The 27,489-nt window shown below is 57.3% G+C and overlaps 1 protein-coding gene across 3 annotated transcripts in view; it reads left to right on the top strand.

Moving 5' to 3' along the window:
- The window catches only part of KAZN (kazrin, periplakin interacting protein), a 438,209-nt gene that overhangs the window by 377,644 nt on the left and 33,076 nt on the right, over positions 1-27,489 (top strand). For 2 of the 3 annotated variants that reach the window (XM_046660680.1, XM_046660682.1), the window contains 6 exons: positions 4,105-4,241; positions 9,254-9,424; positions 16,218-16,407; positions 18,870-19,000; positions 21,673-21,723; positions 23,106-23,229. In XM_046660680.1, coding sequence (XP_046516636.1) covers positions 4,105-4,241; positions 9,254-9,424; positions 16,218-16,407; positions 18,870-19,000; positions 21,673-21,723; positions 23,106-23,229 — 804 coding nt within the window. Of the gene's footprint in view, positions 1-2,726; positions 3,058-4,104; positions 4,242-9,253; positions 9,425-16,217; positions 16,408-18,869; positions 19,001-21,672; positions 21,724-23,105; positions 23,230-27,489 lie in introns of those variants that run through there. The other variant, XM_046660681.1, reaches the window with a different exon arrangement.

Here is a 27,489-nt window from a genome sequence, read left to right as displayed (position 1 = left end):
GGGCAAAAGGCAAGAGTTACTGCCAGCGTACTGTGACCATTTTCCATGAAGAAAACAGTGGATTTCTCAATAGACTTCTCTGTACATCTTAGTGGCCAGAACTGTGGCACATGCCTCCTCCAGCTGCAAGGGAGCTTGGAAAGTTGAGTGTTTTAGCCGACCTGACAAAATTGGGGTTCTCTTGGTAAGAAGGAGGGTGGGTGGAGACGAGTGTCATCCATGTGCATGTGGGTTTATCTCCTCCATCAGATCGTCAGCCACCAAAAGGTGAGGACCATGTCTCGTTTGTCCCTGTCCCCCTCACAGCAGCGAGCATGGAGCCTGGCTCACAGGAGGGGCTTCATCCCACAGTCTGGGGGAGCTCTCGGTCCCCTCTTAGGGAGGAGCTGCTAATCTGAAGGCAGAGAGCCAGCACTTGCTCTCAGGGAGCCCCAGTCAGATGGGGGAGGCATAGCCCCCTGCCCCACCACCACGGCTGCCAACACAGATGTGCGCACATGTACACACAGCCCTGCACTGATGGACGGGACAGCGGCACACGCAGCTTCTCCAGCACACACATGGATGGTGCAAGGATGGAGCAGTGAGGATCCATGGAGGCCAGCAAGAGGGTGCATCACCCCGCTCCAAGGGCACGTGCCAAAAGCGAAGAAAGGACCAGGGATGCAACGGAGAAGGGGTCAGTGCGACAGAGAAGGGGGTGGTCGCCCTCCCAGAGCCTCCAGACACCGAGAGCAAAGTCTGGAGTTTGATTCTCATCCAGAGGGGCTAAAGGAGGAGGCAAATCGGAGCCCACCGGGGGTTAACTTCCAACCAAATGGCAGAGACGTGACCCCACACACGTGCACACGGCACTGGGGCTGCGGTCTGCCCGAGGCTCCCCTGGGAAGCCACAGCGGTAGCTTTTTTGGGTCAGCAGCCCCACCAGGAGCTGCTCCCGTCCACAGGGCTCCCCTCTGGTTCTCACGCCCCGCCAGCCTGACGTGTGCCTGAGCCTGAGGCAGGTGCCCTGCCACTTACTGGCCTGAGTTCCATCCTCTGTAAAACCGGATGATGAACCCCCACCCGTCACAGGTGCAGCGGGTCAGGTGAGAGAGGGCCGGGGGAACTTTCCGATCCCCCTGCTCCTCCATAAGATTCCTTCTGAGCCAGTGACGTCTTTAGATGTTGTATTTGCTTTTTTTCTTTTTCTTAAAGATTTTCTTTTTTTCCTTTTTCTCCCCAAAGCCCCCCAGTACATAGTTGTATATTCTTCGTTGTGGGTCCTTCTAGTTGTGGCATGTGGGACGCCGCCTCAGCGTGGCCTGATGAGCAGTGCCATGTCCGTGTCCAGGATTCGAACCAATGAGACACTGGGCTGCCTGCAGCAGAGCGCACGAACTTAACCACTCGGCCACAGGGCCAGCCACTAGATGTTGCGTTTTCTTAAGATGAGGTTCACCAGTAATGTGGCCACACCACGGTCAGGTACATGACACAGAATCAGCCCAGCTCTGCCCTCCCCTCCCCTGGGGCCTGGTGGGGCCACCCCTGCCTGAGAGGAAGGAGAATGAGTCCTCTCTGCAGCTGTGCCAGGACATCCTGGCCCACAAGGTCCCGGCTCGGCAGGCCTGCAGTTCCGGCCGTGGTGACCCGAGTTGCTGCTGCCCCAGCTGCCGTGAAGGGGACAAGTCCAGCTGTGGAGCCGGGAAGCCCAGAGCTGGAATTTAGAGGGCTGGTTAAGACCCAGCATCCCCCTGCATGGGTCCCCCGTGGCTCCCTGCACGTGATGACATGGCCCCAGCCGACCTGCCTCCACCCTGTTCTACCCGAGGGACAGAGGCAAAGGGCAGGAGGAGGAAGAGGCCCCTGCAGGGCCAGAGGGACGTCAGCTTATGTTGGGCCCTGGGCCAGGAGCTCAGCAGCTCAGACTCTTTCATATTCACAGGCTGAGTCTGGAGGGTTGGACGTCCAGGACGAGATGAGGTGGCACAGCCGGGCCTGCCCCTTCTCACTGCCCTCAGCTAGCCATGGGGCCAGGACCCTCCAGGCTTTGGGGCCTTCCACCGTAGAGGCAGCGAAATGTAGGGGCAAATGTGTGGGCTTTGGGGTCAGACGCAGCTGTGCAACTTTGGGCAAATGACATAACTAGTCTCTGCCTTCTTGGGCTGGAAGCTTCTGGAGCCAAGGAGTTGCTTTGCCCCTCTCCCCACATTCTCCACAGTTCCCTTCCTGGTGTTCTCTCCAGGGAGGAGCCAGAGTTCTGGGGGCTCTGGAAAAAGGCAGGGGAGCCCACCCTGCAGCCAGAGCCTGCCCTGAGCAAGGCCGTTCCATTTGCCAAAGAGCCAGTGCTGTGAGGAGAGAGGGTCCGGAGGGAGCAGAACTTACCCAGCCATACCAGGAGGCTGCCGGGGGCGTGGGGCGCCGTGTGCGTGAGAGCAGCTGTGTGGAGAGAGAATTCACGAATCGCACAGTCCGCCCACTTCCAGTTCAGCGGTTCCCATCATATGCACAGAGCTGTATGTCCGTCACCACGATCGGCGTTACCTTTCATCACCGTGCCTTGGCGAGCACCCCCACATCCCAGCCCCCACCCTCTGCCGCGCCCAGCCTGAGGCAGCCCCTCATCTGCTTCCTGTGGACGTTCCGTGTAGATGGGATCATACAACATTTGGCCTTTCGTCACTGGCCTCTTTCACTCCCCGTAAGGTCCCCAAGGTCCATCCACGCTGCAGCACGGGGCAGTGCTTCTCGTCGAATATGCTCCGTGGCATGGGTGTGCCCCCCTCTCAATCCACTTGTCAGCGTGGCCGTTTGGGGGTTTCCCCTTTGGGCTGCTGTGAACATTTGTGCACAAACGTGGACGTGTGTTTTCGCTTCTCTCGGGGATGTGCCTGGGGGTAGGATTGCTGGACCATGGGGTGACTTTCCATCACATCGCTGGAGGAACCGTCCTGCTGTTGGCCACGGCAGCTGCACTGTTTCCGTCCATTCCCATCAGCCGTGTGCGAGGGCTGCAGTTCCTCCATGTCTGTGTCAACACTTGTTCGTGTCCATCTTTTTATTTTGGCCGTTCTGGTGAGTGTGACATGACATGGTAGCTCATTGGGGTTTTGATTTGCGTTTCTCTGATGATTGATGATGTCAAGTACCTTTTCACGTGCTTATTGGCCATTTCTTGGAGAAATGTCTGTTCATATCCTTTGCCCATTCTTTTAATTGGGTTATTTGTCTTTTTATTATTGAGTTGTAGGAATTTTTGTATATTCTAGATATAAGCCCATTATCAGATCTATGATTTGCAAATATTTTCTCCTATTCCCTGGGTTGTCTTTTTATTTTCCTAAGGTATCCTTTGAAGCACAGAAGTTTTTAATTTTGATGAAGTCCAATTTATCTATTTTTTCTTCTGTTGTTCATACTTTTTTTTTTTTTTTTTTTTTGCTGAGGAAGATTCACCCTGAGCTAAGATCTGTTGCCAATCTTCCTCTTTTTTTACTTGAGGAAGATTAACCCTGAGCTAACATCCATGTCCATATCCCTCCACTTTATATGTGGGACGCCACCGCAGCATGGCTGATGAGTGGTGTAGGTCTACATCCGGGATCCAAACCCATGAACCTGGGCCACTGAAGCGGAGCATGAGAACTTAACCACTTGGCCACGGGCTGGCCCATTGCTCATACTTCCGGTGTCCCACCTTGCTGCGTGTTTTTCATCACTTTACCCTGAGGAAGAAATGGGGCAGATGCTGGGCTGAGCCGTTTCTGGGCTCAGTGGGCGCTCGAGTTCGCTTCAGCAGAGAATCAGGGCCCCTTCCGCATCCTGGGGCTCTTCCACACGGGGGGACCTGGCCCGTCCATGGCGGAGAAAGACGTTTGTCCAAGCCTTGCTCCCTGGTTGGATCAAGAGCATGGAGATGAGACCCAGGCTGTAGGGTCTGGCGGGCCCGGGCGCGAATTCTGGGAATGCCCTTGAGTGACTGGGCGCTCAGGAGAGAAACCACATCTTTCTGAACCCGTGTCCTCACCTGTTAAAAAGAGGGTAGATGAGGGGCCTTTATCTGCACTCGGGGCTGACAGGTGGCTGGGGTCTCAGGAAACTAACCCGCTCTTCTGTCCCCAGCCATGAAAGCCGACCGGAAGCGCCTCAAGGGCGAGAAGACGGACCTGGTGAGCCAGATGCAGCAGCTGTACGCCACGCTGGAGAGCCGCGAGGAGCAGCTGCGAGACTTCATCCGCAACTACGAGCAGCACCGCAAGGTCGGGCCCCCTCCCTTCCCCCCTCCTCTCCCCTCCCCCCTCCTCCCTCCCCTCCCCTCCCCGCACATGCAGACCCCCCGCTGAGCCCAGGACAGGGTCTGCCCCTCAAATCCCAAAACACAGACACATGGCTCACGTCACCAGTACTCCTTGGGGAAGCCTCTGCTGTGTGGGCCAGGCCTGGGCACCAAGGGGAAACTGCACAGCCCCTGGTGGGGGGCTCCATGCCTCCTGGACAAGCAGGCCTGGACAGGATGGCCCTGTCGGTGACAGTGTGAACGCTGGCTTCCAGCTGGCCTGGGTTCAGATCCCAGATCTCAGATCCCCATGTGCGTGCCCTTGGATATCTCTGTCAACCTTCCAGAGCCTTGGTTTCCTCATCTGCAAAACAGTGGTCATGGTGCAGACCGTACAGAGCTGTGATGAAGACCATATGAGATGATGAAGGCAGAGCACTCAGCGTGGCACCCAGTGCCTAATAACTGCTCAGTAAATGTTACTGTGTCTTATTAATATTAACCCATAGTGAAAGCATGAAGAGAGAGCTGGGGAGCACCAGTAAGACCCCAGGACATTCTGCCTACAGGGAGAGAGTTTTGGAAGGCTTCACAGAGGAGGTGACATGAGTTGGGCACTGTGGGATGCATAGGAGTTTATGGTCAGATGACTGAAGAGTTTGGTTCAGCAAATACCTGTCTGGTATCTGTGGTGTGGGCATGCTGAAGAGGGTGCCACAACTTAAAGGCGACAGACTATCTGCCCAGCTGAGCAGGCCTTAGTGAGCCGCTGTGTCTGCAGGGAGATGGGTGGGACCTGCTGGTGTGCAGGGCAGAAAAACTCTTGAGAACAGCTCCTCAAGTACAGGACACCACGTGACCGGGGCTGTGGGCAAGGTTCAGGTGTACGCAGGGGAGGAAGCAGAGGAGGAGGTTCATTGAGCTCGAGTCTTCCCTGGCGATGAAGGTTTAGCGGTTCTTCAGACGTCTGGCAGCCTGAGCACCTTCACCTGCTGCCTCTGAGCTGGAGCTGAGAGGCCAGAGTGTCAGGGACGGAATTGGAATTTAGATGCTTCGTCCCCACGGCCCACTGTGGTCTTCGCCAGTGACCCTTCCCGTCGCCTCCCCAGCATGCAGCTCTCTTCGTCTCCATGGTGAAGACAGCCCCAGGAGAGACCCTGCACTGAGCCGCCCGCTGTGCCTGGAGCTGTGGCTGTCGGCCTCCCCTGGCCCGCGTCCTTCCCCGGCAGGCCAGCTGGGTCCCTTTGGAGTCGGCCTCCCCATACCTGACCTCGCAGATGGCGTGTGACAGGAAGCAGGTGCCCTGTGCAAGCCCAGGGGAGGAACAGGGCCCCCTGCTGCCTGCTTTCCTGGTCCTCTTCGAGATTGCAGACTCCCCCCTGTGCCCCGTAGCGGGGAAGGGGCGAGGAAGCTCTGCGGGGTCTCTTTTATAAGGGCACGAATCCCATTCACGAGGGCTCCACCATCCTGGGATAAGCACCTCCCAGAGGCCCCGCTCCTAACACCATCACCCCAGGCGCTGTTTTTTGGGGGGACGCAGACATTCAGTCCGCAGGACTACCTGCCTCTCGTCCACCTCTCTCCTCTCTCCTTCCCCAGCTGGAGGGGCCGGAGCAGGTCCCGTGGGAGACTGGTCCTTCTTCCAGGGGAGGCAGGGAGAGACCTTGCCCAGGTGGCCCTGTGCCCATCAGCAGGGAGACCTGCCCCCCTTGTTTGAGGGGAGGGGCCACTGGGCAGCGGCTGGAGAACCAGCCCACAGTTTTCAGTGATGTGCCACCCCCAGAGGGAGGGGGCAGTCCCCAGGCCGACCTTCACACCGCCTCTCCCCGGTCATCAGCTTCCTTGGCGTATTAGTCAGGGTTCTCCAAAGTGAGATATACACACACACACCAAGATTTATCATCAGGAATGGGCTCAGCGATTCTGGAGGCTCACAAGTCCCGCAGTCTGCCGTCTGCAAGCTGGAGTCCCAGGGGAGCTGCTGGCGTCCAGCCTGAGTCCGAAGGCCTGAGACCTGGGGGGCCGTGCTGTGAGTTCCAGTCCGAGGAGAGGAGAAGGCCGACGTCCCAGCTCAACTACCAGGCAGAGGGAGCACTTTGTGCCTCTCGGGCCGTCGATGTGGGCCCTGGGTGGATGGACGACACCTCCGCACTGGGGAGGGCCCTCAGCCGAGTCCTCCGCTTCAATGCTAATCTCACCTGGAAACAGCGTCACAGACACACCCAGAAATAATGTTTGGCCAAATATCTGGGCACCCCTTGGTCCAGTCAAGTAGCCACCAAAATTCACCGTCACACTGCGCCTGGGAGGCAGGGGCCAGTGCTTAGGACCGGATGGCAGGGTCGGAATCTCGCCTCGGTACTCACCAGCCATGTGGCCTTGTCCCTAAAATCCGGATCATGACAGCAGCTACCCAGAGCCCAGCATTGTCAGCACTGACATTTCTGGTACACGGAAGACAAGCTGGGGAAAAAAACGCTTGTTATTGTTATGATGATGGCCTTTGGGGATCGAGAGTCAGGTGTTTGCTCATGGAAATTCCACGTGGATTTCAAGGCCCTTCCAGGGCCCCTCATCTGCCCGTGTCTGGTGTTGGTCCCACTGCAAACCCAGAGAAGCACATGATCACCCGCTCTTAGGAAGCCCCCGGGGGGCAGGACGGCATGGCTGGCTCTGCACAGACCGTGGTCGCGGGTCGTGCCTCTAGAGGATGGCAGAGTCTTGATGGAGAAGCAAGAACTGTGCAGAAAGGTAACCCAGACAAGACCTTCTGGGAGAGCCAGAGGGTCTCAGAGGACCCAGGAAGCAGGGGTGGGGTCCTAGTGGATGGACCTTCCTCCTAATTCAGGGACATTTTTAAAGCAGCCTCTTGTACACCAGCCAGTTTTAAGGGATGGTCCGTACCCAACTGTTTACGCTTCATTTCCTGGGTCCTTACACGATCTAAGCTTGCTGCTGGGCCCTGAGGGCAGACGCCCAGGACATGGCTCAGCCCTTGGGGAAGGAGCTCCCCATCTGGGTGGGTGCGGGAAAGTGTTGAGCTGATACGTGGTGTAACCTAGGGCGCTGTGCCTGTCACCTGTTGCACTGACCCCCACCCCGAGACACAGCTCCAAAGAGAGGAGGAGAAACGCCCAGCGTGGAACACCTGCCTGTGCTGAGTCTCGCTTCTGATTCTGTAAGAGTGCATCTGTCGCTTTGTACCCGGCGTTGCCAGTTTCTTCTGTCCGTCACCTGGGCTGCAGTGTCATCGCTGTCCACAGATGAGGTGGTCGAGGTTTGGGCAAGTAAAATCACCGGGCCGTTGTCCCTCAGCTTGCAGTGACTGAGCCGAGACTCACACCAAGCACCCGGACCCCAAAGTGCGGGCACAGCGACAGTCTGGGAGGACTTGTCCATGCCACCTCCCGAGACCACACTGAGAAGCCACAGGCCGTGCACAGAAGACACGCCCTCCCCTCGGCCATAGGCTGGTCTTCGCAGGAGGCAAGGCAGCCGCCACCACTCATCGCTCATCCGCGTACTCAGCAGCGGCTCCTGGCGGCTGTTCTGGGCCTGGGTGTGTGCTGACGCCCCGAAGGGAAGTCCCTGTGCTCATGGAGCACGCAGGCAGGCTCTCTAGCAGAATCTCCAAGGGCACTGGGATTTTTGTCTGCTTTGTGCCTTCTGATGGCACCTGTGACTGTCGGGTCAACGACCAATGTCAGGTACCACTACGAAAAGTGGGTTGGAGAGAGCCTGGGCCGCTCTCTGCGATGGGCACTCAGGGAAGCTGCCCGGAGAGGACCTCCCAGCGGGGACCTGCGTGCAGTGAGGGAGCGCCCACTGTGTGCCCAGCGTCATGCTGCAGATGATCCCATTCAGTCCTCACCATGACCCCTGCAGCACATGTGGGTCCCTGTTACAGAGGAGGAAACTGAGGCACGGTCATTGCAGCTCGTCCTTGCCAAACCAAGATTTGACCCAGAGTCTCTCTCCCCAGAACCCAAGTCACAGCTACCGTGCTGTGACAGCCGTGAGAAAGGGCCGGGGCCTCTTCAGGCTCCTGGTCTCTGGCCATCGGGATTCAGGCCCTTGGGGACGAGGCTGTGAGAGGAGACAGGATGTCCGCCTCTCTCCGTGGTCCCAGGTCACACGGAGACCTGGAGTTTGGCTCTTGGTTGGTGAATGGGAGGACCACGGCTGGGAGGGTGGGGAGGGCGCCTGCTGGGACCCTTCCTCTGGGCAGGGCGCCTGCTGTTCTGGAAGTCGGTTCTTGCCCACAGAGGCCACGCCCCGATGCAGCCCTCTGCTCCTCGCCTGCTGGCTCGGCCCCGAAGGGCACAGCTGGCACCGTGGGCCTGCCCTCAGCATCACACGGGAAACATCTCGCAGGAGGGCCGGCCGGGGCAGCGCCGGGGTGACTGGCCGGGGACGGTGCTGCCTCCAGACGCAGCAGCTGAGTGGGGGGCTCAGCCTGTTTGTCATCAGCTGTGACCTTGTAGGGCGCTGGCAGGACCCCATGGCAGCCAAGGCGACAGGGCCACAGGTGTCCCTGTTTTCCTGTGACACACACGTCACCAAACAACAGAACCAAAGCCCCAAACTAACTGTCGTCACACTCTTGAGTCTTTCCGGTGAAGTCATCTGATCTTTACAGCAATTCTTTGAAACAAGTCGTATTGACCCCCCTCATACCCATACCCATTTTAAGTATGGAGAAGCTGATACTTGGTGAGGTAAAATGACTTACCCATGACATTCATTTGCTCATTTATTCACTGAAAACGTATTCACTGAGCATCTCCTGAGTTGTCTCTCTTCCAGTCCCCCAGCTATTTTGGGGCAGAGCTGGGTTTGAACCCAGGGCATTCTCACTCCAGAGCTGGAGTGCCTAGCCTCGCGCCAGGGGCCTCCCCGCTCTGCCTCTGGCCCCGGGGGTCCAGCGCCTCTAGGTATCTCTGGGCCAAGAGGGGCCCCAGCCCTGGCTGTAACGCCCCGGTGCTCTCTCCGCAGGAGAGCGAGGATGCCGTGAAAGCCCTGGCCAAGGAGAAGGACCTGCTGGAGCGCGAGAAGTGGGAGCTGCGGCGCCAGGCCAAGGAGGCCACCGACCACGCCACGGCGCTGCGCTCCCAGCTGGACCTCAAGGACAACCGCATGAAGGAGCTGGAGGCCGAGCTGGCCATGGTGAGACCCCACCCCACCCCTTCCCAGGCCCAGAGCGGGTCCCGGGCACCGGCTGGAAGCCTGTGCCGGGGGACAGGGCGTGTGTTCACCCCCGAGTCATGGAGGGAGCGGGGCTGGCAGAGCAGGATGGAGGAGCGACAGGCCAGGCGAGGTCTGTGGTACTCCGTCAGCTCCCTTCCACATCCACCCCGAGCCGGGGACAGCCTGTCATCCGCCCACCCGGGGCCAGGTGCAGGGATGCTGGCTGACCATCCGCTCTTCCCACTCCCAGGGGACTGTAAAAAAATAATAATAGATGCCCATTTTTGTTTAAAATGTACATATTTGTTTAGGAAAACATTGGGAGAAAATACAACAAAAAATTAACACTGGTTATCTCTGGGCAGTAGGATTACAAGTGACTTTTATTTCCTTTTTTTTTTTTTTTTGCCCTATTTTCATCTGGAGTGAAAATGTCTTATTTGGATTGTCAAGGAAAAAAATGTTATTTTTTTCTAATCCAAAAGAAACTTTGAAAAACTTACAAACGCTGTGTTTTCTGCAGAGTGCACAGCTCACATGTGGGGTCAGAGCCCAGGGCTGTGTCCGGTCCTACAGTAGGCACCGAGGTCCGGAACCCTGGCGTTCTGTTCTTCCTGCCCCTGTGTGACCTTGGGCCACTCACTGAACTTCTCTGGGCTTCAGTGCCATTTATCTGGAACTGGGGTGGGGGTGAGGGTCTGACCCCACTGTGCCTTCCCCACAAGGTGGATGGGTACCTCCAGAGACCTCCTGGCTTAAAGGGGCTCTGAAACCACCGGGGATTCAGCAGCTGGGAGGAGAGTGTACAGGGACCCCCTGTGAAATGGGGAGACCCCCATGGCTCGTAGAGCGCTGCTGCGGGCTAACCATGTGGTGACAGCCCCCAGTTCTGGTTCAAATCCAGCCCCCATCACTTCCTAGCTGTGTGACCTTGGGCAGGCCCCTTCACCTCTCTGGGCCTCAGTTCCATCAAGTCTCAACAGGGTGATTGCATAAACCCCATAGGGCTCTTGTGAGGATGTCAGTGAAATAGTGCAAGGGGAGCGCTTAGCATGGCGCCTGTTCATGATGAGCGATGATATGACCACACGAAGGTTTTCTACCATCACTTCCTTCAGGACCAGACCCCCCTGGGGGCAGGTCAGGATCCAGGACCAGGGCCAAGCTCTGCCACCTGGGTCTCCTTGTCCAGGGCTGACCCCTAGTGGTAGGAGCTGCAGGCAGGAAGGAGCGGAGGTCTTGCACCGTTGGGGCCGGCAGAGCCTGCTGCAGCCCAGACAGAGAGCTCCCGGGCTGCAGGCCTGGGCGGAGGTGCAGGGTGGGGCGAGGGCCTGTTCTCCCGGGCCTTCCAGTGCCCCGTGCACAGACCGAGGTGTCTCCCTGGCCTTGGAGCCCTGGCCTCCAGCCTCCTGGGGATTCTGGGGTCTTTAGGACTGGGAGCCAGCTCACCTCCCCTCCCACCCTCTCCATGCCCAGATCCTCAGCCTGCTTCCGTTCTGGCTAACGAATCCCAACTTCCTGCCTCCTTCTCCTGGAAGGCCTCACTGCTCTGCTCGTGTGAGCATCAGGTGAACGTCGGCAGCTCAGGGGGATGGGTTTGTTTGTCGCAGCAGCACAGGCCGTGTCTGCCCAGGGCACGGAGGCAGGCGGAAGGGGCTTCCTGAGAGCCGTACCAGCCCCAGTGTTGCTGGGCGTCCACCTGACGGGAGCTCCCCTCCCTCAGCCACCGTCCACAGAACCTCACGACCCGGAGGCCTCCAGGGCTCCGAGACCAAACGAGAGCCAAGTTCCTGGGCTGTCCAGCAGCAGAGGCCTCTCCTGGTGCTGGTGAGGGGGCACCGAGGCCCCACCCAGCCACCGCCCTTGGGGAGGGGACATTTCCTGATGGCAGCTCCTGGCCGAACCAGGCCTTGCCGCTCGTGGAGCAGTTTCGCCTCTGCAGCCATGCTGGCCCCGTGGGACCACCCTGTGGGGTGTGCGTATATGTTTCTCACTATATTGTTTTATGGAGACGTAACCCACATACCCTAAAAGGCCTCCTTTTAAGATGTACGATTCACTGGTTTTCAGTGTGTGCACAAAGTTGTGCAACCATCACCATGATCTGATTCCAGAACAGTGTCGTCACCCCCCAAAGAAACCCGTATCTGTCGGCAGTCAGTCACTCCCGTGACGTGTATGTCCTGAACGTGCCCATTTCACAGAGGGGGAGCCAGGCTCAGAGTGCGGGGCCTCGCCCAGAGCTGCCCAGCGAGTGGAGAGGCCAGGCTGGGATGGGGCAGTCCCTGTGCCCGGGATGCCATGGCTCCACTGGGAGGCCTTTGAAAGGGCGTCCAGACGGTGCCCGAGGGAGGCCCCTCCCCTCCCTGCCATTGCTCGTCCCTCAGCCTCCCCCACGGGCCTGCCCGCCACACGCAGGGCTGGGAGACGGGCTGCGGCCCCTGGGATCCTGGGCCTCCCTCAGACGCCAGCCTGTCCCTGGAGCCGCTTCTTGCCCTTGTCTTCCATCCGTGCTGCTGCTTCAGAACGAAGCGGTTCTAGAGTTCAGCGTGCACTCTGTAAGCAGGGCTTTCCCCGCTCCACGCTCCTGACGTTGGGAGCTGAACAAGTGTCTGATGTGGGGCCGTCCTGTGCGCCGCAGGACGTGGAGGAGCATCCCTGGCCTCCACCCGCTGGAGGCTGGGAGCACCTCCCAGCTGAGAGGGCCCAGAAGTCTCCAGACATTGCCAGGTGTTCCTGAGGGGGAGTTCGCCCAGGGTGGGGACCCCTCCTCGGCAGGATGCTTCTCAAGAATGGAGCATGCGATTCTCTTGTTTCTGCGTCTGTCTGTGCCCTGGCCACTCAGTTCTAACAGAGTCCCAGTTTCGGTCCTGCCATCTTTCTGGCTGTGTGACCTTAGACAAGGGACTTAACGTTTCTGAGCCGCAGTTTCCTCGTGTATAAAATCGGGATAAGACCTTCCTTCCGGGTGAATGTGAAAAGCAGTGAGGTGGTGGTGGATCGGGGCGGGTAAGCTACAGATGGTCAATGAACGTTAGCTGTTGTTTCCTGATGTTTAGACCTACACCCATCCTGTCCTCGGCCCGCACCAGGACAAAGGCATGGATTCTCGGGCCCGTTCTACTAGTCGGTCATTGTGTGACCTTGAGCAAGTCCCTTTTAACCTGCCTGGGCCTCAGTTTCCTCGTCTGTAAAAATGCCAGCCACCACGGGCCCACGTGCGAGTCAGGCACGGTGGGGGATGCGTGAGAGGCAGGACCAAGCACCAGGGGGACCACAAGGATGGTCTCAGTCCCTTTTGTAAAAGCCGTGCCCTGAGTTGGCACCACCCCTTCCCTCTCTCTGGGGAAACCAGCCCGCCACGCAGCCGCCACCTCCCAGCCAAGACCATCGCCATCCTGGACCAGCAGGACCAGCCCTTGCCCACAGCCTGCTCCGAGCACCAGGCCTGAGCTCGGGCCCCTGGCCGCCACCCGTGAGGTCAGGACCCGCCGAGCCCGTTGTCCCGCAGGAGCCTCCCCTCCACCCCCGAGCCTACGGTGGTTGGAGGTCACGTGCAGCCTGTATTTGCCTCATCAGCTCGTGCTCCACCTCCATGCTGGGCCGGCCACCCTGAGCTCGGAGAAAAGGTCCTGGCCGGTATTCAGCCCAGAAAGAGGGTGGTCAAGTTCATTTGTAGCCAGTGGGATGCCTGTTTGGTGCAGACGCCACATCCGTGCACCTGGAGTCCAGGCGCGCACGCACCTCCTTGTGTCTGTGTGCAAGGTTCCTGCCCGGGACCCTCCATCCTGTGGCCGGGCAGCCCTTCCGAGACCGGCAGCCATCCCCGGAATTGCCAGGGGTTCCGTTCGGCAGCACTCGCAGCGCCGCTCCGGGCCAGGCGCTCTCTAACGGGGAAATACTGTGGCCTCCAGATCGGCGGCCTCCCCGGGCCGGGCTGTCAGGAGCCTTCGTCAGCGGTACCCAGAGCGGGGCAAGGGCAGGGCCTCGCACAGCTCGCCTTTGCCTGCCTCCGGGGTCTTAGCGCCCCATCTCAGAGAGGCCATATATAATCCTGACTCAGCCACCGAGGCTGCTCCTTGTTGAGCGTGACAACAGGCCGACAGTGTCCTGGGCCTTCGTGTGAATTACTCCTCATCTGACTGACTTGTGAGGGAGAAACTGTCAGAATAACAGTTGCTAACTTGCTGGAGTGACTTGCTCAGGATCACACAGAGTTAACTAGTAACAGTGGAGTTTGAACCCAGTTCTGTCTGACTTTTGTCACATGGGGGGGTTTGAGCCAACTTACCAATTCCCAGGAGCCCGAAGCTCTGGGTTCAGAGGCTCAGGAAGGGGCGGAGGCTGGGAGAGAAGAGGCCGTCAGAGCTCCGGGGTCTCTCCCAGCATTAAACTGCATTTAGTGCAAGAGATTCGTCAGAGAAGCGCCTCAGAGATTGCCACAGGGAGATGATGGAGCGTGCGTGTGCGTGTGTGTGTGTGTGTTTTAATTCAGGCTTTACACACCTCGTCTGCAGTTCACGGCGCCCTTGTTGCTCTGCCTCCGAGGTTTCAGGTCATGAGCAGGCAGGGTGGACGGTGGAGAGGTTCCTGTGCTTCAGACTCACAGGTAGACGCCCGCAGCCTGCAGGAATCTCCATAGGGGACCTCCCCCTTGTCAGGTAGCAAGGATGTCAGGCTACCTGCTGAGTCAGAAGGTGCCACTCCCAGGCCCTGACAGGTGAGGCCCCACCTGGGAGAAGACAGCCGGGTGGGGACAGGAGAGTGGCCCTGCCCAGGCCTCTTTCTGTGCAGCCTTAAACGACAGCTTGTTTCAGGGGCGGCTCGGACCTTCCTGTGCTTTCTGTGTATGTGGCTGGGAATGTTTGCAAGAGGGCAGAGCCGAGGGTTAAATTACCCCAGGATGGCAGACCTGCCTGGGTGCTCATTTCTCTCCCCTGAGCCCACCTTACAGGCACCCATGATGGACTGGGCAGGAGGAAGCAAGGCAGAGGGGTGCCCCCCCAAGAAGCAGCTGCCCACATGGAGTGGTGCAGGATGAGGGCCAGGAGATGCTCGTGCACCCGGAGGGGAAAGCAGATGTGATCCTGAGTGAGGCGCGGTGGCCCAGGGACCATGAGTCCGTGATGCTGGGCCTGCTGCCAGCATGTGGCAAAGACACCCAGCCTCGCTCCTCCTTCAGCAGAGGGGTCGCCGCATTGCTCTCGCATAACAGACTGGTTCCCGGGGCTATCTGCCCAGACAGCAGAGGCCCACTCCCATTTACTCTGCAGATGTCCACTGAGTGCTTCACTGGGTGTGCCCAGCCCCACGCCAGGGGGTGGGGATTCTGTGGTGACCAGACACACCCCCATTCTCTGCCTCATGGACTCAGGGTCTGTATCACTCATGCCAGGTGTTTCCTTGCCCCAGAGGAGCGTGGGCACCATGGAACCCACTTGGGTGGGGCTCATAGTCAGGGACCCATGCTTGGGGCCCAACTTGGATGTTGTGCCTGCTGTGCACTTTTGGGGAAACTGCTTAACCTCTCTGATCTTCTGGTTTCTCCTCTGTCGAGCACAGAGAATCCCACACTCCCTACTCGAGACCTAGGGCTATTGCACTGAGTACATGAGGGTTTTCTAAGCTGGGGGAGGTTATTACCTGGCTGCTGACACCTCCCTCTCCCTCCCCTCTGCTGTATGGATTTACACTCCCTGGGGGCTGGTGGTGGAAGGGGAGTGATGTCACAGACTCGTGGGGGGTCTGAGCTGCAGGAGCCCTAAAGACCACTTGGTCTAGGCCTTTCATTATACAGATGGGGAAACTGAGGCTCAGAGAAGGCAGTGACTAGTCTAAGATAACATAGCTCATCAATATGATGAGTGTGTATGAGGCATTAGGCCAAGGACCGTCCATTCATCAGCTAGAATCTTTCTCAAGAGCCCCTGCTCTGTCAGGAAGAGCCTGGGGCTTTGAGCAAGGTATAGAATGTTCTGGAGCTAGGAGAGATGAGATGAGGGTTTTTCATTTTACCTGTGTTCATATGAGGGGCAAAGCCAGCAGTCGCGGTGGCTCTGCCATCTGTAGCGACCCCCTGAGGAGTCAGATTCACTGGAGATCTCAGTGCGAGACCCTTGGGCATCTCCCTCTGTCCTAGCCCGAGCCTGGGGAGCTGCGTGGGAAGTAGAAATTGACTGTGATAAAAAGAACATGCATTCATACATTTCTAATATGTGTCCCTTTTCTCCCAAAATAATTTGAGATCGCTTCTAATAAAACCTACATACCCTTGGGGGAGATGTCCCAAAGCAGAGAGCTCAAACGCCAGACAGAGAAAGGAGGAGCTGGCTGACTCTCACCCCACCCCTGTCCCTGGCTTCCTCGTGCCCACTCATTCTCATCGTGTGATGGGGAGCCGGGTGGAGGATTGCCTGTCCCCAGCCTGCACAGTATGGTGCCTCTTGGGGGCAATCGCAGGTTGAATTGAGGAGTTGAGGTGATGGAAGCCAAAGCACCATTTTCTTACCATCTCCTTCAAATCCCAGCTGGTCCTTGGAGAACCCGAAAGAATGGGTCATAAGTGCATCCCTGGTTCCTCTTTCTGTATTTCTGATCTTGCTTTGTGTTGGCCGGAACTAAGGGGTAACTCCAAAGTGGGCCCTCGGGGGAGGCCTGCAGAGCCAGAGGTCAGATTCGGGCCTTTCTCACGATGCAGGGTGATGGCCGCACAGCAGGCCAGAAGGGCCTCTCCATCATGTGATGCTTTTCCTGTCCCTGGCTCTCTCTCCAGGCCAAGCAGTCCTTAGCCACACTGACCAAGGACGTCCCCAAACGGCATTCCCTCGCCATGCCGGGCGAGACGGTGCTCAACGGCAACCAGGAGTGGGTGGTACAGGCGGACCTCCCGCTGACGGCAGCCATCCGGCAGAGCCAGCAGACTCTCTACCACTCGCATCCCCCCCACCCCGCCGACCGGCAAGGTGAGTGCTGCCCCAGCCACGAGCGTGCCACCCCGTGGGGGGGCCGCCTCTTTCTTCCCACTGTGGCGGTGGAGGGGGATATGGGTCCCACTATAGCAGCGGAGGGGGTATGGGTCACACTGTAGCAGGAGGGGGATGTGGGTCACACTGTAGCAGGAGGGGGATGTGGGTCACACTGTAGCAGGAGGGGGTGTGGGTCCCACTGTAGCATCAGAGGGGGCGTGGATCCCACTGTAGCAGAGGAGGGGCCGTGGGTCACACTGTAGCAGGAGGGGGTGTGGGTCACACTGGAGCAGGAGGGGATGTGGGTCCCACTGTAGCATCAGAGGGGGCATGGGTCCCACTGTAGCAGGAGGGGATGTGGGTCCCACTGTAGCAGGAGGGGGTGTGGGTCCCACTGTAGCAGAGGAGGGGGCGTGGGTCACACTGTAGCAGCAGTGGGGGATGTGGATCACACTGTAGCAGGAGGGGGCGTGGGGCAGAGGCTGTGGGCTCACATGACTGAAGAGTCTAAGAGATGGACCTCAGGCTTGGCTGGACCCCGAGGCTCAGACAGTATCTGGGTCTGTCTAACCATCTCTCCATCTCTCAGCTCTGCCTGCCTCCATTTGGCCTCCTCTTGAGGCGCTCTTCCTGTGAGGCAGCAAACCAGTCCCCAGCAGTTTCAGGCTTTTAAGGTCCTTGCAGCTCAAAAGTCTTGAGGAAAAGAAACTCTCTTTCTCTGTGTCCATAGCAAATCCCATGGATGGATCCTGATTGGCCAGCCCAGGTCACATGCCCATCCCTGGACCAAGGGGTTGGGTATGCTGATTGGCCAGCCTGGGTCACATGGGCAGCCTTTGTCAGGGGAGGCAGTGGAGCTCCGTGATTGACAACTCCACCCAATCACAGGATGTCCAGGAGAGGTGGACATAAATGTCACAGGTGTTCCCACCTGACCTCTGAGGGGGAGGAGGGGCCTGGCCTCCAGGCAGCATCTGAGTTTCTGCCCACGGGACAAGCCCCAAACTCCTCTGCACATATGTGGCCCTCTGGTTCCATTCCTTTGCCCTCCTGTGCGTGGCTGCCACTGCATAGCAGGTGCACGTTGGGGACAGGCAGCTGGCCTTCAGAGCCCTTGGGACCCGCCCTCACTGAGCTGAGAACCCAAGCCCCAACTGCAAAGCCACCACCCCCACCCCCACAACCTCCCCAGTAGACCATAGGGCCACTGGGGACAAGGATTGTCTTGGTAATATCGCCCCACCTGATCGCATGCTGCCTGCACACAGTAGGCCCTCCGTCAGTCGTGTTGAACAGTAGGGATTTTCTCCATCCACCACCCATCGGCATCTGCAGACAGGAAAGTGTTCTGCTGGGGGCCTCAGGGGGGCTTCCGGGCTGTGCCTTCCCAGCCGAGCCTTCCATTCGATGACTATTTCTCAAGCACCTACTGTGTGCCAGCACCATGAGCTCGGGGTCCAGCATGGATAGAACCCCTGGGGTGCCTCCCACACGGAGCTGACATTGTAGGTGTGAAGTCAGACAGCACACTTGTAAATAGGCTGACACATAGCATGATGACAGACTGTAATTGGGGCAGGGAGAGAAATCAATGGAAAACAGGCACTTTGATGGGGAAAAGACAGTGGGGAGAGCTGATCTGGGGGAGGCCTTGGGACAGCCTGAGACCCGAACAATGAGATGCACTCAGTGGGCAGCAGGGCCAGCACAGGCCGAGGCGGGAGAGACATGGGGTGTGTCAGTGCTGTCACAAGACTGGTGTGACTCCAGCACAGTGACAAGGGACCAGCTGAGGCTGGTGGCTGGGCAGGGCCACATCCCACTGGGCCTCAGTGACCAGGAGGAGGAGCATTCGTTTTTTCCCCCCGGGGTGACCAGATGGCTAGCCCTCGCTGCCATATGAGGAGTGGGGGCAGGGAGGCCCACTGGTGGACGCCATGATCTTCCAGGCGAGACGGTGGTGGCCTGGGCTCAGGTGGTGGCAGTGGGGTTGGAGAGAAGTGGACACATTGGGAGTTGCGTATGGAGGCGTTGCTGGTGGATGGGTGTGGGGTGTGGGGGAAGGAGAGCCGGTGGTGGCCTCTAGGCTTCTTGCCTGGGAAGCTGCTGTTGACCAGTGGTTAGGATGGAACCCGGTCAAGGGAACATCCAGGCACTGGGAGCATTGTGAGGACAGTCACTGGGGTTCCTGGAAACTTCTGCATCATCTTCTCCTTCACCCTGCTTAGGAGGAGGCCTAATTGCATCCAGAGGCTATGGGAGATTGTTCTTGCCGGCTGCTCTCTGGTGGCATATGGGGCCGTGGAACAGAGGGGCGGAGAGCTGGGCTAGTCTCTTCTCTTCTCACCATCTCAGTGTTCTCACCTGTATAACGGGGGCATTGGGTGGAGTCATCTAAAGGCAGTGAAGGCGAGGACATTCTCTCCATCCCTCACTCACCAGCTGTCCCTGCTTTCCAGCGGTCAGGGTGAGCCCCTGCCACTCCCGGCAGCCCTCTGTCATCTCCGATGCGTCTGCCGCTGAAGGCGACCGGTCATCCACGCCAAGCGACATCAACTCCCCTCGACACCGGACACACTCCCTCTGCAACGTAAGGCCAGCAGCCGCTGGGCCGGGGCCCTGGGCCCTGCCCGGACCCCGAAGCGGGGGGTGGAGGGGTGAAGACGCACCTGCTGTTTCCTCTCGTCCACCCAGGGAGCACTCTGGCGAAGGCATTTCCTGTTCTGTTCTCTCCTTTTGCAAGAAGAGATGGATGTGGGGAGAGAAAGAAATGAGGCCCGTGTGCTCCTTGTGTCCGGGAGGGCAAGGAAAGTCCAGAGGAAGGCGGGCCTGGGTCGGCCACGGGGTCTGAGCAGCCCAGGGTTCCCTCTGGTGGGCTTCTCCTCCCAGACCTCGCCCTCCGGAGCCGGGCCTCGCCAGCACCCCTGCACTTCCTTTAGAGTCAGCTCTCATCCTCCGTCCAGGGAAGAGCCGGAGTTTTTTGAATTTCCAGGAGCTTTGGCACATACTGCCTCTGGAGAGACATCCTGTGAATTCGTTCTAAGTTTTTCGCTTTGCTTATTTAGTCAAACGTTTTCTGATTGCATACTGGGTGCCAGCCACCAAGAGGCACAGGTCCCTGGTCACCTAACTCGATGATGAGTAGGGGAGACAGGCTCCCGAGGAGTGAGTGGGTGAATGTCAGTGGGACAGGAGGGCGCCCTGTGGAGGCTCTGACATGAAACACTGGGGCCAGGGTGTGGGGGCCACTTGTCATTTTTGTTCCCTCACACGGTTCATAATACGGAGGGCTCCCCTGCCATGTCCTGAAGACAGAGAACACAGTAGGGTTATGGCTCCAAAAGCAGGGAAAGGCTTTCTCAAAACCTCCGTGACTGTTGCTTTATCAACCAGCAAGACAGACAGCAAAAAAGGAATGAGGTGAAGATAGTGGGAAGGAAAGACAGGCTGACCGTCACGTGCTGAGGACATAATTATCTACCTGGAAAACTCAAGAGAGTAACTTGGAAAAGCTCTTGGATCTAATAATAAGCTGGTATATAACGGTACTGGCTGAAAATCAATTTATAAAAAGCAGTAACTTTTCTATATACAAGTAATCATAATGGAAGCAATGTTTCCATCTACAGTGACAAGGCAGAGCTTACAGAAATAGCTAAGACTAAATGTAGGGTAAGCTGCCTCAGCTGGGGACGGGCAGCAGGGCCCGCTCACGTCAGGACCAGGAGCAGGTCGCTTGCAGGCTGGGGCCCCACTGAGTGCTGGAGTCCTGTTTTAACTGGGGCTTTAAGGAAGCAGTGGGTTCTACCCTTGTCCCCAGGAGAGGACCCTGGTGACAAAGGCTATCTTGACTGACAGAACCAAGACAAGGAAGGTGAGCCCTGGAGGGCCTCTGGCACCTGTTCTCTAGTTCTGAGGGACCATGGCTTCTACCCACAGCCAGCAGTGCCTTCACGCCCACAGCACAAGCCCGGCACCCTGGGTCTCCGTGCACGCCCCAGACGAGAACACCTTCCCACGGGCCATATGTTTGTGTCTTCTCATGGTGGACCCAAGGGGGCTGTGACAGCCGAAATGCTGCTGGGAAATCGATTCTGCAGAAAGAGTCTCTTGAAGTGCATTTGGCACGGGCCAGCGTTTTGCCCAGCTCGGCCTCATTCTCTTCCCTATAAGTTTGGCAAAGGTGGCCCTACACAGGGTACACCTATCTTAGCTGCCTGCCAGTGAGTTCTGTTTGCAACCTTGAGATGGGACCACAGACTAAACTACCATTTGTCCAATCCGCCCGCCCTCAACCACCTTCACCCCACAGCTCGACAGATGTGCACACGGCTGAGCCAGGAGACCCTGAAGGGAACTCCAGGGAACCCTCGGGTCTCAGGCATTTGACCTGCCACCAGCAAGAACGGCCCAGTCTGGACTAGGGACCCCCCCGCCCCCGCCATCCCCTCATGTACTGGCCACTAATTTAGAGCAGATGCATAGTCTCAGCACAGAGAGGCTGGAGGAAGTTGATGGATGTTCGCCCAAGTGACGCAATGTTTCATGGGCATTTTGCCCGCAATTCTGGAAACAACCACCAGGGGGTCTCCCTAGTAATGACTTGTGATGCAAATAACGTCTGCCCCAGGCAGGACCAGCTGATCCTGGGATGTAGGGGGGAGGCTTTGTACGGCCACCGGGAGGAGCCCTGGACCAGGGGGAACCAGAGAGTTCTGAATCTGAGTTGTCGCCCTGCTTTAATGAGCTCCATGATGTCGTACTGCCCAGAGCCTCTCTTGTATCCGTAAATGAGGCTGCCACCCATAAGAGATTCACTGTGGTGTTTGTGGGGGAAGTTACAGGCCACAGATCTCCCAAATCCCCTCCCCTGAAATTCTTTTATTTTTGTGTTTTATATAAAATTATATTTCTTTATGAAAAGCACCGAGTATAACCAACCTCCAGTTCTAACACGATGGACCAACTGGGACAGGAACTTAGAAGCCTTTGAGTGACTGCTTTGTTAGTCAGAGGGTGTTGGGGTCAAGAGGGCAGAGCAGGCAGGAGAGCACCCCAGGGCGCCTGGCCAGGACCCCTGGTGCAGGCACCACCCCTGAGCCATGTGGGAGTGCTTCAGGGCTGGGGGGTGGGTTCCCCACCACAGAGGTGGGGTGGTCCCTAAGGAATGGCTTCCCTCCACGGAAGACCCCATGGGCCAGCCCTGCTCTCAAGTGTCATGTGTCTCTGCTGTTTCATCTTCCTCCTCTCCTTTGGCTACAGGGCGACAGTCCCGGCCCGGTTCAGAAGAACCTGCACAACCCTATTGTACAGGTAGGTGTGCTTTCCCTGGCTACTCGGGTCCTCCCTCCACCCCAGCTTGGCCATGACTTCGCCCCTTGTTCTCCTGGGCCCTCGGCAGCCCCCCTTCCATACTCAGGCATCCAAGGCAGAGAGGAGTTAAGCCATTACCCAGTCCCACATAGGTTGGTGCCTGGGCCAGGCTCAGCAGCTGGGTCTGCCTTTCCATGTCGTCCTCCCGACCTGTGGACCCACTGAGTGCATCACACATCTTCTGTCCTGCTGCCCTGGTGAGTGGCTTCTCCCGAGAGCCACAGGCCAATGACCCAGGCCATGGGCTCTTTGGGCCCCTGCTGCAGGAAACTCTCAAAAATTCATTTTAAACATTTCAGTACTTTATCATCAGAGTGACGAGGGGGCGGCAGCAGGGGAAACAACCTGAATTTGAGGGTCAGAAGGGGTCTCTGAGATCAGCTCTCTAGACGCGGGGCTCCCACATGATCTAAGCACTGCTCCTCTGCACCCGGGTCCTGGCACATTACCCCTGGAGATTCTGGTCCACCAGGTGTGGGTTGAGGCCTGGAATTCAGGTAATTCTGATGTGTTTTGGAAAACATCAGTCTAGTCTAACCCTCCACCTTTTTGACGGGTAATGCCACCCTGTGTTTGTTTAAAGCACTTGACAGTTTGCAAAGCTCTCCTGCAGTCACCACCCCCTAATCTGTGTAGTTATCCCGAGTCAGGAGGATATCATCATCATCATCATCATCGTTATCCCCACATCACAGATGAGAAAACTAGGCTCAGAGAAGCTGGGGGCTCTCCAGGCTTCCATGGGTAGTAACGTAATCAGGACTGGAACCAAGCCCCAACCTCGGGGCTCTCCCGTGGCCAGTCCTGCTTCTTGCCCAGGGCCTTGAGGTCCTTGCCCTTGGCTGACATAAAGCTCAAGTTTCCTACTTGCTCGATTTCTGGACTCTCCCGGGGCCCCTTTTCCACGGGGCCTTTTTCACAGGGTACTTGTGCGCTTGCTGCAGTGACCCTGCAGACGAGCCTCTGGCCCGGCCTGTCTGAGAGGGTAGACATGTGCCTGCCAGCCGTCAAGAAGCGCTGGAAGACTGTGCGCAAACCGAATTTAAAAGATAGTAGTACAAACACCCCCAGCTGCTAAAGGTCATTGGATGCTCATGCGCCAGGCCCTGTTCTCAGTGTTTCTCTCCTCACTGGCATCCCCATGGCAGTCTTGGGTGGGTCCTTTTGGTGTCCCCGAGAGGTTCTGGCATTTGTAATCACTGGGGGCCAGTCCCTCAGCCCTGGCCACCCCGCCCCTCCACCCAGCACTGTCCTCTGCGCCCAGCTCAGATTGGCTTTCTTCTTCTCTCCTCCCCCTCTGCCACGTGGCCCCGACTCTGCAGTCACTAGAGGATCTTGAAGACCAAAAACGGAAAAAGAAGAAAGAGAAGATGGGATTCGGCTCCATCTCGCGCGTCTTCGCCAGAGGGAAGCAGCGGAAGTCCCTCGACCCCGGCCTCTTTGATGGTACCGCCCCCGATTATTACATAGAGGAGGACGCGGACTGGTGACCCGCCTCCCTTCGCCTGCGGCCCGGCAGGCGTGTCTGTGCGTGTGGACGTGCGTGCGTGCGAGCGAGCGTGGGGGGTGCGCGTCTGGGCGTGCGTGGCGGTGCGTGTGCCCGCGAGCTCTCGCCCACGTAGGTGCTGGGTGTGGCCAGGCGCCAACGCACGTGTGACCCCGCCCCCTGCGCCGCCACCTCTGTAATTGATGTACATACTACAAACGTGTGTGAACCTGTCAACTCTGTCGTCTTTGGAGCGATGCAGTTGTGTTGTTAATCTGGGTTTCTGTTTTTGTTTTTTTTTCTATGTTTTTATTTTCTTTTTGTTTGGTTCGTTGGGTTGTTTTGTTTCCCCCCTGTCCCCACACCCCCTTCCTTTTTATGAAACTTGAAAACTTGAAGGACTGCTGTGTATTTGTAAATAACAAAACTATTGTGCACTCCGTGCTTGTAAATGTCCCTTGTCCAAACTGCTACTTCTGGAGCCCGTCTCCCCGAGGATGTGGTCTGTTTTTGATGTCCACCCCCCATCCCCACCCCGGTGTGGTGTGAACGTGTGGGACCAGACCCTGCTCTGGGGCGTGGCCAAGTCACTTTAACTCCAAAACGCCATCCTCATCAGGGTAAGGTCCGCCCTCCGCAGAGGCTCGCGAACCCGACCAGGGGGTCCTCCTCTGGGCTCGGTTTGTCAGAGGTCAAACGGGCTCTTTTTAAGGGCCTGCCAGTTTTTAAATTGCGTTGCCATTTCTTTATGGAAAAAAAGAAAATTGTTCCATTTAATTTATTTGCACAAATGCAAACGACTTATTCTATCTAAATTATGACATAAATATTGGAATGTCTATTTTTCCACGGGGCGGGCGGGAGCTGGTGTCTCTGTCGACTTGTCTGTTTTATTACTGTGCTGCTGCCACACTGTGCAAGGTAGAGTTAGGGTGACTCGGACCAGGGACCGTTGGACTCCAGAGCTTGCTTCTCTCCGTTCTTTCCTCTGTCTCTCTCCCGCATCCTTGCGCCCTGCATGGAAGCGCGCGCCCCCTTCCTCCCACCCAGCTCTCTCCAGGCCTTTCTCTATCTATTTATTGATCTGAAATACAGAACACTGACCTCCGTGAGCAGAGCGCCTACTGCAGTGGTCACTTTCTCTTGGGTCTGTCTTTTGAGAGAGGTTAGACATGGAGACAGCCAGCCGCATGACCACAGGGTACGACTGCAGGGACCCTGGGCCCCAGTCGGTTCCTCACAGATCCTTGAGCGGCAGACGTTCCTCCCTGCAGCTGTGTCTTTCTCGTTCTTGGTTCATTCTGCACGGTGGCCAGGCAGGTGTCACTGGGGGAGGCGCCCGTCTCAAGGGGAGGGCTGTTAGGCACACAGGGTCCAGCACCAGAGCCTCTGCCCTCCTCATTCTGGTTGGTTCCCCCAGCCGCGCTGAACAGAATCTCTCGGGATCCCTCGGGCCCTGTCCTCCCACTTGTCATAGCAGCCTGAGCCCGCTCACCCCAGGAGAGAAGGGCTGGCAGGAAGCTCTGCCCATTGGGGGAGCAGGTTTGGCCCCAGGGCGGCTTCACCAGCAAAGGCACCGTGTGCATGGTAACACCAGGCCATGGAGACCACATGCACCTCCCACGGCCCAAAGCGACGTTCCCTCTCACCTGTGAACCCGCTCTGCTCCACCTTAACCGCTAATGCAGCTCCACTGACACGCCCTCTGAACAATAGTTGCGCTTTCTGCTAACAAGTAACATTTTCAGCTCTTACAAAGAAACGAGGGGATTTTAAAATGCTGGAGCATCTCTATCAGGACGGATAGGATATTTTGTCCCAAATCTCTCAAACAAACAGAAAAGCCCCAAGGGTGTCCCCTTTCCTCCTGCCTGGTGGGGAGTTGGGACGGAGCAGGCAGGGTACCTCGTAAGGACCTCTCTGGCCGTCTTCGGCTAAGCTGTTGACCCGAGCCTGGCGGTGCTGGAGAGCGGCCAGAGCTGGCATCTCGCTCTACAGAGAGAGATTTTTAGAAAATACTTTTCTCCCCCATGAATTTTTTTTTTCTTTTGGTTGGTTTTTATTGTTTTCCCTTTACTTATGAGAAAATAAGATCGCAGCCACTCCTGGTAAGGATTTAGGAGTTCCTTCTCATTTCAGTTTTTGTAAATTAGGAGATAATTCTAAGAGTTACTAAGGATGATTTATTTAAGAGAACTACGTCAAATAGCGAATGAGTTATGGGTAACATTAGATGAAAATAACCTTTCCCGTGGGAAAGGTTTCTCGAAGGCATGGATGCAAATATAAAATATAAAAAAAAAAATCTAAATAAAGCTTATTTTAAAATATTACCGAATTCGATGTTATTTGATTGCTTCTATCTGGCTCCGGGTGGGAGGCAAGGCCCAGCCTGACCTGCGCCCTGGAATCCCAGGGCTGGGTCCTGAGGGGCTGAGGGCAGGGGCCGAGGAAAGCTGGCTGGATTCTGGGCCCGTGGAGGGTGGCCTCCCAGAAACACCTCGTCTTTGTGGCCCTGACTGTAATTTGGAGGAGCTGCCGGCCTCCGGGGCTGCCCGTGGTCCTGTCGCACCACCTCCGAGCCTGGCGCTCCGGCCCTGCCTTCTCCAGCCCAGCGGCCCGGTCAGCTTTCATCTGCTTCCTTCTCCCCCCAGCGCTCCTTCCAGAGGCCCAGCGGTGGGGCCTGTGAGCGCGGGGCCTGTTATTTCCTGCAGACCCCAGTGGGCCGCTGCATCGTCCCAACCCCTCACCTTCCCTGGGACTGAAAGGAGCTTAAGAGAGAAATCGAGGGGGCCACAGGGCATCCCTCACGAAGCGCAGTGGCCAGGCTTTTCTAAGCCCCATGAGCCCCCCAGACACAAAGCCGGGACCTCCCCCAGTGGGACTCCACAGTTTGGCCCCAGAAGAGGCCGCCCCGATACCCCAGTCCCTGCTCATAGCCGGTGCCCTCAACTTCTGTCTCCCAACCTAAAAGCAATTCCTCTAGCAATAAGACTGATGGAAATTGGGCCTTTTAACTCCCCTGTCATTTCTGCTGGAAGAAAGCTCAAAGCTCCAAGCTCCGTGATGGATAGACCATGCCGAGAGGTTGTAGAGCTCAGGACTGCGAGGAACTTAGGAGCATCCACCCCAGCAGTTCTCAACCTGGCCACACATGAGAATCACCTGGGGAGTTTTCAAAAAAAATTACCGATGCCGGGCCGTACCCCTGAAGCAGAATGTTGTTCAACCTTCTCAGATGATTCTAAGGTGCAGCCAGGATTGACAACCACTGGGCTTGTCTTGAGGGAGGGCAAGCGGCCCAGACACGTGCCACTGCTCCCCCTCTCTGGCCTCATGCAGACATCATTAATCGATTAAAGAGCTCTTCCTCCAGCCCACAGTGGCCTCTGATTTCTTCACTTTAGCCACTGCCAATCAGTCAGAGGTGGTGTCCCGGAACTAACCCAGCCCCCCACACTGGACACGTGGGGAAACTTTGGCCCAGAAAGGAGTGACTTGGCCAGGATCTCAGCTCTCGCTCCTACAATCCTGTGACCTTCTCATGGGCCGGGTCACACCTTCTTCAAGACTTCTTAGCTCTACTCAGAAGCCACGCTGCCTCCTTCATTAATCTTCTCTGAGACCTTGCCCCAAATGGTCCGACTTCAGGTGGCACCGGTTAGTCAGAAACTGTAGTAGGGCTGCCCAAGGCATCCAGCGCCAGTGTACAGCTGCACAGGCTGTGAACTGCATTACTCTAGAAGGCACTACTGTGTGAATGGCGCCCTGAGTTGTGAAGTGCACCAGCTGTGTGGCTGTGCTGTGTGGCCCTTCTCTGTGCTCTCCCACCCGTGCTGGCAGGCTCCAACAGGTGTAACCTAGTAACAGTAATAACAATAATAATAATACCTAACATTTATTAAGCCCTTACCATGGGCCAGGGTCCATGCTGCGCACTTTACACATATTAACCCAGTTAACCCTCCAACAGCCTACATTATCGACGAGAAAACTGAGGTTAAGGAAATTGTCCAGGGTCAGGAACTAGTAAACAGTGGAACTGGGCTTCCAGCGTCGGGGGTCTGTAGTGCCCTGAGCCGCTCCACCGTCCGGGCGGTGAGAGGCTGGGACCGAGCAGGTGGGCGTCTTCGGTGCTTCAGCCAGGCCTAGTGTGAACCTCACCCGACCCCCACCCTCGCCCACCAGTGGCCTCTGGCACAGCGTGGCACTCCCTTGCT

This window comes from Equus quagga, chromosome 5 (assembly GCF_021613505.1).
Source record: "Equus quagga isolate Etosha38 chromosome 5, UCLA_HA_Equagga_1.0, whole genome shotgun sequence".
NCBI lineage: Eukaryota > Metazoa > Chordata > Mammalia > Perissodactyla > Equidae > Equus > Equus quagga.
This window is presented reverse-complemented; position numbering and strand designations above follow the sequence as displayed.